We start from the raw sequence: 12,582 nt of genomic DNA on the forward strand, positions 1-12,582 counted from the left end.
TTTTATATCACAAATTGTTCGGTTTGAAGCTATAAAATTATCCCAAAACAATATCGTGGGTTGACATTCCAATATATAATTTCGGTTATGCTATTGTTTATAAGTATGCTGTATGTAGGTTCACAATCCAATTCAATCCGCCATCTAATCGTCATTAACTAGTTTTCCGTGCATAGTTATTGTATTTTGTATGTTGTTTTCTGGTATTTTAGCGCGGTATTTTTGAAATTGCTCTGTTGCTTTGCTAAGAATAAAATTATTTTGGTGGGATTATTTATGAGCATTTATATTAAACAGCGACAGTAGGGGAATCGTTTGTTTAATCATTTACTAGACCAATTATTTAATAATTTCTGGTTCAAGGCCTTAAAATGCCATGTTCTGGTTCAAAGCCATGTTATTCTCTGAACAATATTTCAATGATTGAAATGCAACATATATAATAATAGTCAATAATGTAATAATAAACATATACAATAATAGTCATGTCTTGGTTTATGTAGGCTGGGGTAGCATAATAAATACAAGCTAGTTTAAGCCATTAAGTGGAAATACTAAATATATATATATATATATATATATATATATATATATATATAAATAAATAGGGATTATACTTTTTATAAAGATTTTGTCAGAGGGTGTAACCTTATATATAAAAAGGAGATTGATCTATTATTTTCCTGTAGATTTTGGGTACATTATATAGCTGCATGAAAATATTTAGCTGCATGGCTTAGTAATGATGAAAATGGAAATTTGGGAATTTTTTTTTTATTTAAAGGGTTTAAGTTATACCACCATGGCCTATTGGAGAAGCTATCGAAAAATTTCCTTTGAGGTCAATGCTTTTGCTGCTGCTGAAAGCAGTGAGGATGAGATTGTTGAAAATAATTACCATCAGCAAAATGTTCAGGGCGAATTAGTATCAGGCATCTCATCAGACTCCTCAGATAGTTTAAGCGATTATGATGAGGAAAACCAATCAGAGTACTTTTCACCATCAGATCATGAAATCCTTGAAAAAAGCTCTCCTCCATCTGTCAGTGGGGAAATAAGTTTACGCCAGGAACTAAATTGTTGGGCAACTAGAAATAAGTGCCAGCATAACTCACTGAATGAACTTCTTGATATCTTAAGACGGCAAGGGCATGACCTTCCTAAAGATGCGCGAACTCTTTTGCATACTCCTCGACATGTTGATGTTGTATCGAAGTGTGGCGGCCAATATATATATTTCGGTATTGAGCATGGGATTGTTAATATTTTAACGAAACATCGTAATATGGTTGAGGAATTATCTGACATTGAACTGTTGGTCAATATTGATGGTCTGCCTCTAATTAAGTCAACTAGTGATCAATTCTGGCCAATTTTGGGTAGATTTAATAACTTTGATGTCTTTGTGATAGCCCTGGTTTATGGCAAAAGCAAACCTAATTCCGTTGGTGAGTATCTTGCCGATTTTCTTAATGAGCTTGACAAGCTAAAATGTGGTGGAATTTGCTATGAGAAAAAGCAATTCAAATTTGGGTTGAAGTGTTTTTGCTGCGATGCTCCTGCGCGGTGTTTTTTGAAGTGCATTATTGGTCATACTGGGTATTTTGCTTGCGAACGTTGCATCATGAAGGGGATGTGGAATGGGAGAGTTGTGTTCAATTCAAATGATAATGCAGAATATCGCAGTGACGAGAAATTTGCCTTTCTCGAATATGAGGACCATCAAAAAAACGCCACGCCCTTAGTTGATCACGGTGTTCGATGCGTTCGAGACTTTTCTTTGGACTACATGCATCTTGTCTGTTTGGGAGTTACAAAACGTATTTTATATTACTTGAGAAAGGGTCCCAGGAAGTGCAAGTTATCTTCGCAGCAGATTGGTCAAATATCGTCCAGATTAATCCTTTTGAAAGGTTCAATGCCAAGCGAGTTTGCAAGGCAACCAAGATCTTTAGATGACGTAGAAAGATGGAAGGCTACCGAATTCCGTCAGTTTTTACTCTATACTGGGCCCGTTGTCTTGAAAGATATAGTTTCAAAAGAATTGTACCAACATTTCTTGGCATTCTCAATTTCCATATCTATTTTGCTTGATCAAGATAAAGAGAGAAGAGATTCACATTTGGAGTATGCTCGGCAGCTCTTAGAATTTTTTGTTAAGAACTGTAAGCATATCTATGGTGATTGTTTCACAGTTTACAATGTGCATTCTCTTTTACACTTACCTGATGATGTCAAGAACTTTGACTGTTCGTTAAATGAAATATCGTGCTTCCCGTTTGAAAATTTCATGCAGCAGCTTAAAAAGCATGTAAGAAGTGGTCAAAATCCGATTGTCCAGGCTGCTAAGAGAATTTCCGAATTGTCTAGTTCTGGTCACGAAGTAGCTGCCAAGGGCAATTTTACTCGAATAGGCTCCGTTGAAAGGGGTTTCAAAGACTGTTGCTTCTTGATTGATGGCAACTATGTATTTGTCCACGAAAAAAGGGGCGATAAAACACTTGTTTGTGATGTGCTGCCTGAAGGACAGGTAGAGAATTTCTTTGATAGTCCAGCCGATTCAAAGATCTTTCAGATCGTATATGCTCGCAGCATTAGACGCAAAATGAAGCGTCGTTTAGTTGAAGAGTCCCAATTAAATCGCAAGGCTGTGTGCTTGCCAATTTCTACTGGTACTGGTTATGCGATATTTCCACTACACCACGAAGTTGAGCGAAATGACAAATAGGCTATGATTTCTGAGTCACCCTGTAAGTTATTGTGAATGATACAAGAGTGATATTGATGAAATTAAAGTCTCATTGTACTGAGCGTTTCAGATTTCTAATGTTGTCTTTTATTTTTATAGCCTGATATTACTTTGCAGAAAACATGTGGGCAAGAGCTGTATGGAAGGAAGGTGATTTGGAGGAAGAAGCTGTCATTCCAAGTAATTGGATCCAAGACAAGACTGTGAGATGGCCAAACACTTTAAATGTCCTGAAGCCGTTAGCAGAGATGAGAGAACCTTTGGAAAGATGGCACAGCTTTCCACTCATAAAAATCAAAATCCAATCAGGTTGGCAAGCAAGATTTTTTTGTTTTAAACACTTGATGCGAATTTAAGGAGATTAAGAGTGTTAACACTTGTGCACTTTAGCATATAGATCCACTATCCCATAGCAGGCGCAAGTGATACAGCTTACTCAATGTAACAACAACACATTGCTCTCTAAAACGGAAAAGCACGTAGGACTCATTCACTAACTACAAAATGTTAAAGGAGAGACAATATAAAGAAATTTATGGAAGCCCAGTGCGCCTTTCGGGCCTTAATTGAACTAGCTGTACATTATGTACATTTGATTGTTTGATTCGAACAAAATTCGATCTTCGCAGGATTTTAAACTGAATGAATTTTAAACTGAATCAATCTTTTCCATTTTCTAGTTTTGCCACCTCCTCCAAGAAGTTTCAAGGCCGTATCAACACCCAAAGAAAAAAGGTCAAAGAAAACGTATAGTCAAAAGAAAAAGCGACGGACCATCAGCAGCGATACGTGTAGCTCGAGATCGCGATCAAGGTCAAAGTCACTGTTGAGGTCGCGTTCGCCTTTGCGTTCGCGTTTATTATCCAAGTCGCGTTCATCGTCAAGGTCGCTTTCACCCTCGACGTCGCGTTCACCCTCGACGTCATCCTCGATGTGGCGTTCATCCTCGAAGTCGCATTCATCCTCGAAGTCGCATTCATCCTCGAAAACGCGTTCACTGTTAGTCCGATCACCGACATCACCATCACGCTCTGCACTAGCGATGCCTTCATCGTCTTCGCCTTTAAGAAGAACACCTTCAACTGCGCCCTTCGAGGTCGAGACCTTCACAAAAAGAAAATTTGCAACCAGATAGGTTGCAAACACCGCATGGAAAAAAGAAACCGTCGAATGTTTTTCCAATGTCCGATGAACGTAAGTCTTTACCAAACTTGAATACAAAATTATAAAGTATTATCTTACTGTCCATGTGTAAATTTCTCTACTTGATATCTTTAGGATTCCAGAGAAGAGTTCTTTACCTACTGACAGAGATTCGAGATAATCTAAATCATGTAGGTAAAAGATACGAATCCAACGACTCAGACTTTCATCTGATCCAAGCTACGACTCTGGACGAGATAAAAAGTTTGGAGGATTCATTGTCTGACGAGAAAACCAGAAAACTACTGGTAAGAGCTCTGAATTCTAGTTCTCAGTGACTAACCGACTAACCTGCCTTAAAACCAAATTTAAATCTTCATATGGTATAGATTTCACGACTTTCTAAAATCGGCGGAGCCACAATTAAAGACAATGTCCGTGGCATAATGAGCAGGTATGGTACACATGGTCCGTGGTGTTAATAGCATAACAGTAGGATAGCCATGCATTAAAAACATAGAATTTTTTTAGGTTGATGACTAACGAAGTAATGGCGGGTATAAACATGAACGGCCATGGAGGCAAAATGGCTTTCCGAAAAACCGTCCTTTATGCAATTTTAACAGGTATATATTTTCGGCTTATACAAAATATTAGGAAAGACAATGTATGCCGTAGTTAAATGTAATTACTAAAACTTGAAATTTATGCACGCTGTAGCATTGCAACGCTGTTTATATAATAATATGGCTATCATTTGTGTCAAAATTATTTTCAAAAAAGTGTTTGATTAAAAACAAGAGATGTCTGTGAGGTTCATATTTGTCCTGTTTATAGATCAAACGTGGATTGACATAGAGACAACAAATTTTGCTAAATTAATGCTATCCGCAGCAATCAATTCATATATCATTGTATTAAAATTCTGGTGGGTTAATGGATCATTATTTTGAGTCGAAATTATGATCTATTAACCCTCCAGAATTTATTCTTTCCCCTCACCCAATTTATTAAAATGTCAATATATTATTTTTTATTGTAGAGGGTGTGCTAAAGAATCAAGCCGGCACAGAGAGTGAAGTTGACCAGGCGGTGTCAAAATACCTGAAATATGCGCCTGATAGACATGGCGGTGGGGGAAGACGAGACAAATCATCGTAGGACTAGTAAATTGTACTCGTAAATTGACTAAAATGATATTGATAGGAAATTACACAAGTTCTAGTTAATAATGAAAAATCGCACTTGTGTTTGGTAAAATATTGATAATATTCATATAAATATTTCGCCAAACACACGTGCGATTTTTCATCAATACTTCCTCCGACCGTGAAATTTATTAAACAAATACCACTCTATATAAGAGGGATATTTTTTATGTTCTTAGCCCATCAGAAACGAGCAAAATTGTTGATAATAATAAATTATGTAATTAGAAATTTTAGTGATTAATATGACTTATTTTGTAATTTTATCTGGTTGAGGTTTATCATCTTACATTAAATGTCAACAACGATTTTTACAAAGAGTCGAATGTTTATTGCACTATTAATAGTTAATTGCTGAAAAATTTTGGTGCTTCGCGACGTGGATAAATTGAACGTCGAATTGACGTTGTCTCGACTTTGAACCGACGTCGAACCGACGTCGAAAACCCAACGTCGATTCCATTTGCATTTTCGAATCTCTTTCGACGAGCTATGCGATGTCGATTCAACGTTGATTCGACGTCATGTTGCGCACTGGGCTAGATCTTTACTTCTTCTGTAAGTGCACTTGAAAATTTACTAAAATTTAAATATTTATATTTTTTCTCTATTTATTTTGTGATGAATGCAAAAATTTTAGTTAAAATTTTTCTGAAACGAGATGAGAAAATATAGTGATCTCGTTGGTTGAGAGCTCACATGACAACTTGCTAATTGCTTGTCCACCTCCTCTGCATTCCCTCATTAAGATTTGCACTCAGCTAATAAGGGAGATAATGCAATTCTTCAGTTTCCAGCCACCTCAGATAGTCCGGCAAAGGTTGACGATGGAATTGTTCTACATTTAGGGATTATTACCACATTTCATCTTCTCTATAATTGTAGTATACTTATCCCACCACAACATTTTTAAAACTTCTTTATCATTCTTTATTTGACTATAACCTTCAGAAAGGCAACCTTTAAAATCCTTCTTAATATTCCATATATCATGCAAAGATTGAATAGAGTTATCATTTGCCGAATATGTATATCCTGATAGTTTTTTATTCAATTCAGATAAATCTAAGAACTCCCGCACATTATCCTTGTCGTTGAAAACCCACTGTTCTTCTTGAAATCCTCTGAGCACTGTTAAGTACTGCCTGCCAAATGTTGCGCATTCTATACACTAAATCACCGCTTTTGCCATTTCCTCCATGTTTTCCCTGTGCTCTTCCTTCCCTGGACCAGTGACCTCAGAAAATTTTGAATGACTGCAAAATGGACAATGATCAGAAAAGGGCTTTAACTTGAGAATGGACTCTTTCCACAAAGTTTCCTTTGCTATTGTATTCAGCAAAGAAGACTTGTATTACCCTGTCTATGTTGAGAAATTTGCATAGGTGAACTGACAGCTGTACCGGTACTCGAAGGTTGTTCTGGGGGTCCATTGCCAACTGCGAATGTAAAATTCTGTTTTAGTTGGCCTGTTTTGGCGTTCCTGAAATATTTGTCAAAGCAAGGTTGAACCATTAAAAACAGAATTTCATTTAGTTGGTGAAAAACAGTTAAGCTCGTAACGGGAAAGATAAGCTTGGCCCCTTTTCCTGACCAAGTTACAGAAATTCCAGAGGATGGAGGTGTAAGTGGTAAGTTCAACTTTTCGGGGTATAATGTTTCCATGAAAAGGTGTGCCATTGGCGTTACTGCAGTGGCCCTCCCTTGTTCCCAGTGATGATCAGGCAAAACACCCTCCCTCTGTTTCCAGGTCTTCATTGGTTTCTGCTGAACTGGTGTGATGTCCCCATGTACAACGCTCTTTGCATCTTTGGAATCAATAAAATAGTCTTGTGGTTGTTTAGCAGCTTCATCAACAAGAAAAATTTACGTTTGAGGACAACCAGTGTAAGTTTAATGCAAACTTTACGACACCAATTCTTGAAGGTTGATGAACAGAAATGAATGCATCATTAACTCTTTTTCCATTGTGATGTCTTTTTGCTTGCAGGCTGTTTTTCTTGTAGTTTTGTGTATAATTATAGCATGAGGACAACAAAATAGAAAAACTGGGGTCAGACATAGCAAGAACTAGTTCCCTTGCCTCCCTCATGTGGACATAAGAGAGTTTGGGAAATGCGCTGCGGTCGCAATGGCAACGTCAGCACTCAATTTTTTTAGCCTAGGGCGAGTCCATGTAATGTCCTGCCAAAATTAGAGTTTGGGAAATGCAAAATACTTTTTAGTACGGCGCACTCACTGCACGGTAAAATGCCAGTTGTATGCATGGCAAGTAGAGAAGAAATTTTAGATATTTTATTGATCACTCACCGAAACGGTCATCTTTCTGACACACAGCTGCTTATACTGGACGAAGAGTTGAGAAAAAATTAGTTTGCACGATCTAATTTTCCATACAAAATTTACACTCCTTTCAGTTGGGAAAATTATGATGAAATTACATGTCACACCGAACTGTGGTTTGAGAAAGCTGACATCCTACGCCTTAAACACTGTTTAGAAACCCCAGACGAAGTTCAGTTCTACAAAGGAAGCTACTGCCATGGTCTGGAAGCCCTGTGCATACTTCTAAAAAGATTAGCGTATCCTTGTCGATACTGTGATATGGTTCCACGATTTGGATGATCTGTGTCAGATCTTTGCAATATAACCCACCTTATTCTTAATCATATATATGTCCGAAAGTCACACTTACTTCAGCGATGGGATAGTCCATTTTTAAACCAAGACTCACTACAAACGTGTGCCAATGTCATTCATGCTAAAGGCGCCCCCTTGAGCAATTGTTTTGGGTTTTATGATCGTACGGTATGACCAATTTGCAGGCCTAGAAAACAGCAAGAGATGTGTATAACAGGCACAAAAGAGTACAGTATCGTAATACCCAACGGTCGGATTGCGAATCTTTCTGGACCATGGGGTAAGTACGTGTTTGTGATGTCAATCTCTGATTTCAATTCCATGAGTGTTTAAAATACTCATGAAAACATGATGCTGGTATGCTAGCTGAGTCAGGTCTAATGAGGGATCTGGAAAGAATTGTATATTCTCCAACTGAGGAAACGCTGTGTATTTACGGCGATCCTGCATACCCGTTAAGAGTTTACTTACAAGCACCATTTTGTGATGCAAACCTCACCGATGAAATGAAAGCATACAATAAAGCTACGAGCTCTGTTTGTCTCCGTTGAGTGGCTGTTTGGAGAAAAAGTACTTTCGGTTTACAGATTTTCAACGAGGACTTCAACTTCGTTTAAGTCCAATTGGAAAGATATATATTGTTTGTGCAATTTTACAGAATGCCCACGCTTGTTTGTACGGAAACATTGTATCGGAATACTTTCAGCTGCAGCCACCGACACTTGAAGAATACCTAGAAGAGTAAAGTGCCAACTTCATATTAATATTTTGTATTTTAGATGCAATAAGGCTGTAAATAAAGTTGTTGTCAGTATAAAGTTAGACATTAATTATTATCCTGCCTATTTCAATTATGAAATTTACATCGTTTTGTACCTGCCATTGTGTTGTTTACATTTTTTTAAACAAAACAAAAAAACAGTAAGTATGGTTAACATTTTATTCACTGGAAGTCAAAACATATACAAAATCTTATCCTCAACATTCGTAGTGTTTACTGTTAGTTTGTTCTGATATTTTTAAGCAATAGCTACTTGAATGAATAATAAAATGTACTAATCATTTCATGCAAAATACAAACAAAAGCAAGAACACAACATATGCACAATATAAAGACTGCAAAAAAATAAGCATCTCACGTTTTTACTCAAAATTGTTGTCGAAATAGGTTTAGTCCTTGTTTGCAAGTTTCATTATTGCTAGCAGCATACTCTCGTTTCTTTTGCACTTCCAATTCTTGTTTCTGAATCTCTATTTCCATCTTCTTTACTTCTAGGCTCTTGTTGTCTAATTTCTTTTTCAGACTCAGATGATTTCAGCAAATAATCCAGAACATTCGATCTGCATTTCTTGGCAGAGTGGTAAACGCCTGATGAAGAGGAGGAACTATCTTCTTCCTCGTCAGAATCTTGGTCTTTGCTTGCTCTCTCGTGAAAAGTCTCCATGGCTGATAGACGTATGTTTTCCGCCTCTGTTTTACTATACAAGTTTGCAGCCTCTTTGGCTTCTTTAATCTTTAACATATTTTCTTCTTGACTTGCAAATTGACCTACAATGTCTTCCATTGCCAGGTCAAATTCACTTGGCTCAATATTTACGCCACTCGAATTCAGCTCACTCACCATGTTTCTTTTATACTTCGTTTCTAGCAACCCATACCTTTCTCTGACACCTCTAATGCTGGTTGAATTAAATAAAACTTCTATTTTCGAGTTAAGATTGTCTGCGATTCTTTGCCAAACTGCTCCGATTTGACAAGAGCCTTTGGGATGGTCGAAGGGTCGCTCGGCTAGTATTTCACGAAGCAAATGCTTGTCATGAGCTGGCATCCATTTCATGGGAGGAAGTCTTCTGCAAAAAACATATATTTTTTTCATATCCTTAAATCAACAAAACTTAAAAAACAGTATAAACTTACTTCTCTGCATCCATAATAAGTTGAGGTTGTTAAGACTACGGCAAAATAGCTCAATTGGCGTTGGCAACGGAACGGCGACCAGTCTCGCAACATGGATTCTAACTCGATCCAGTCTAACCGCGCACGTTGCCGTTGTGACGACGTTGCGTTTCCCAAACTCTCTATTACTATCTGGGGTCCTATATAAAGTATCAACAGTAAGATGGGGATGACTTTGTATTCCGGTCTCCATAAAAGCATATTCCAGTAAAAGTGCCAGGTTGGGATTTTCTTCCCATTAGAGTTTTCAACCTCGTCCAGGCTTTACATGAAGAATTTCTTTTAGTTTTTGTTTGCTGATGATTCTCTGTGTAAGCGCAGACTTCTGCCTGTTTCTCATGTCATTACAGACGACTTGTGAAGTGACTCTAATTTTGTTAAATTTTTCAAGGTTTGGAATTTGAAGTTTTCTCGACAATTTTGTACTTGCGATTTGTTTTCAACACCAAGAAGAGCTTTAGAGACAAAATTAACACTGGTTATCTTTTCAAGTAAGGCTATAGCTGTGTCGCGATCTCTTTTACCATCCATATACCTGACAGCATCACTAAAATGATCACCAATGTTTTTTTCAATCTCGCTGTTTACATTCTGTTTATTACATGTTTAAGCGTTAATAAAGGAAAGCAACAACGTAAAGTCAGAGGACATGTTCTCAGACATAAAAGCTTGTCCTTTGATTATGAATTGCATTACATTTAGATGTTTTGCAAGTATCTGAAATAATTCTGAAGACATAATCTGACGCTGCCTCAAAGAACTAGAGTCTCCTCTCTACACTTTTTACGAGTTCTTGTGTTGGCACAATTAGGCCATGTTCTATCAGATAATTAGTAACTAAATATGTTCCAATTTAATGAGCAGAATTCGTGAGCTTGCAGGTTTTTTCAGTTTGTTTTCCAACACCATTATATTGTCCTTCAGACTTCCTTTGATCTTACTTCCAGACAAAACTGGGTATCACTGCTTGGGGACTGACATTGGAATACTTTCATTTTGAATTTTTATTAAATTTAGTATTTTTGGTGACAAAAGGACTGTGATTTTCCGATAAACAACTGTTTATTAGTGGCCTTGGCCCTAATGCTAAATAGTGTACCTAATGAGTACGTCTGCTGCCAAATCTATAATTTCAGTTGTGTCTATCTTGTCAGTACCATCATCAAGGTTTTCGACGGGAGTGATATTTTTTCACCCAAAGTGATCCAGACGTTTTTCCCAAGTCCGGCAAAACTTTTTTGCCTTTGGCATGTACTTTTTGAAGGTTCTTAATTTTCTCATGTTCCTTTTCGATAAAAAAAATATACTTAGAAATTTCGTCTTAATATTTATATGCCTTTGGTGATAAGTTGATACAAGATTGAAACATTTAAAAGAGAAGGCTACAAATAGACTTAGTTTGTAGGAAATTTTAACATGTTATTGTAAATATAGTTTAATATAGGTTTTATAGAGTGTAGTATTTTACAGATGAAGAGCCACTCTTTAGTGGAGATACTGTAATAAATTCATTAAAAAAAATAAAAAAAAAGTCTAAAGTGTCATTGCTAGTTTTGAACTGGTTGCCAGTTATTTTTGTAAAATACATTTCAGTAACTTTGCTATCTTTGCTATCAAAACGCAGAGATACATCAAAGACAGACTTTTTTTTTTGGCTCCGTTAAAACTTAATTATATCTACTAAATTGAGGCATTTCTTTATTGAGTTAATTCTTCATTTTGAACGAAAGTTCTTGACTATATGTCTTGTTACTTGTGGCTGCATTTTGAGATGCCTCCAAAAAAGAAAAAGCCTGAGACAGTTGATGTTGATGAATCGCCCAAGACTACAAGTGTCTCATATGATTCTGCTAATTAACTGCATACGATCAAAGCATTTCAGGATATGTTGGATAGTCGACTTAACGTTCAAGAAGAAAATTTGAAAGCACAAATAAAAATCTTCAATATCATAAGAAAATTCAAGAAGAGTTACAAGCCATTCAAAATAGTCAACAGTTCATTAGTGATAAATTTGAGGATTTATTAAGTAAGATTAATTCATTAAAGGAGGAAAATGCCCAGCTGAAAACAGAAAATATGAATTTGAATCTAAAGGTAAATACACTGACAGATAAAATAGTTGAATTGGTGGAGGGGCAAAAAGATCTGAAGTTATACTCCAGGAGGGACTGTCTAGAATTCCATGGCATACCTGAAATACCAAGTGAGAACACTGATGACTTAGCGAAACAAATCTGTAATTTAATTGATGTTAAAATCGAAGCAGTAGATATCTCAGTGAGCCACCGCTTACCAACCAGAAGAGGCACCGTAAGTCCACTAATTGTTAAATTTACCCAAAGAAACACTAGGGACAAAATATACCGTCAAAGGAGCTTTTAAGTATTCAAATTTGCAGTAGTTACCCTGTTTTAGCACCACACCCAGTTAGGGCTAGTTTGTACCGACAAATCACTGTTCTTGGAGGCCATTCACACCGGGGCCCAAGGACACTCTGCAGAATGGCTCGCTAAAGATTTAATTTGTGTGATTGAAGGAGTCGACGGAAACATGGCTGGTTGCATGACTGATAACACGGCAGCCAATAAGAAGGCTTGGAAGCAATTAGAAGAGAAATACCCTAACCTTTTCTTCCATGGTTGTGTCGCTCATGGACTGAATCTTTTAGTTAAGGACATATTCGCCGCTAAGAAGAAGCAGCGAGATGACGGTGGCCCTGCACAATACCCAGAGGGATATCCGTTCGAAGAGCTTTTACTCTTGGCCGTCGACTGCAAGGATGTTGTAACTTTCTTCTACAACCACCACGCCCCATTGGCCGACTTGAGGAAGGCGTTGAATTCAGCCAAGTTAGGCGCCCTTGTCCATCCAGCTCCGACTCG

At 37.2% G+C, this 12,582-nt stretch overlaps 1 protein-coding gene across 1 annotated transcript; it reads right to left on the bottom strand.

Moving 5' to 3' along the window:
• Positions 1-3,502: 3,502 nt before the first annotated feature.
• On the bottom strand, positions 3,503-9,365 carry LOC114538585. The gene is made up of 2 exons (XM_028559718.1): positions 8,952-9,365; positions 3,503-3,853 (listed from the first exon to the last, which is right to left on the bottom strand). The coding sequence occupies exons 1-2, from the start codon at positions 9,363-9,365 to the stop codon at positions 3,503-3,505; spliced, it is 765 nt and encodes a 254-aa protein (XP_028415519.1).
• Positions 9,366-12,582: the final 3,217 nt, after the last annotated feature.

Source organism: Dendronephthya gigantea, unplaced genomic scaffold (genome assembly GCF_004324835.1).
Source record: "Dendronephthya gigantea isolate DGI-Jeju-01 unplaced genomic scaffold, DenGig_1.0 000188F, whole genome shotgun sequence".
NCBI classification, from domain to species: domain Eukaryota; kingdom Metazoa; phylum Cnidaria; class Anthozoa; order Malacalcyonacea; family Nephtheidae; genus Dendronephthya; species Dendronephthya gigantea.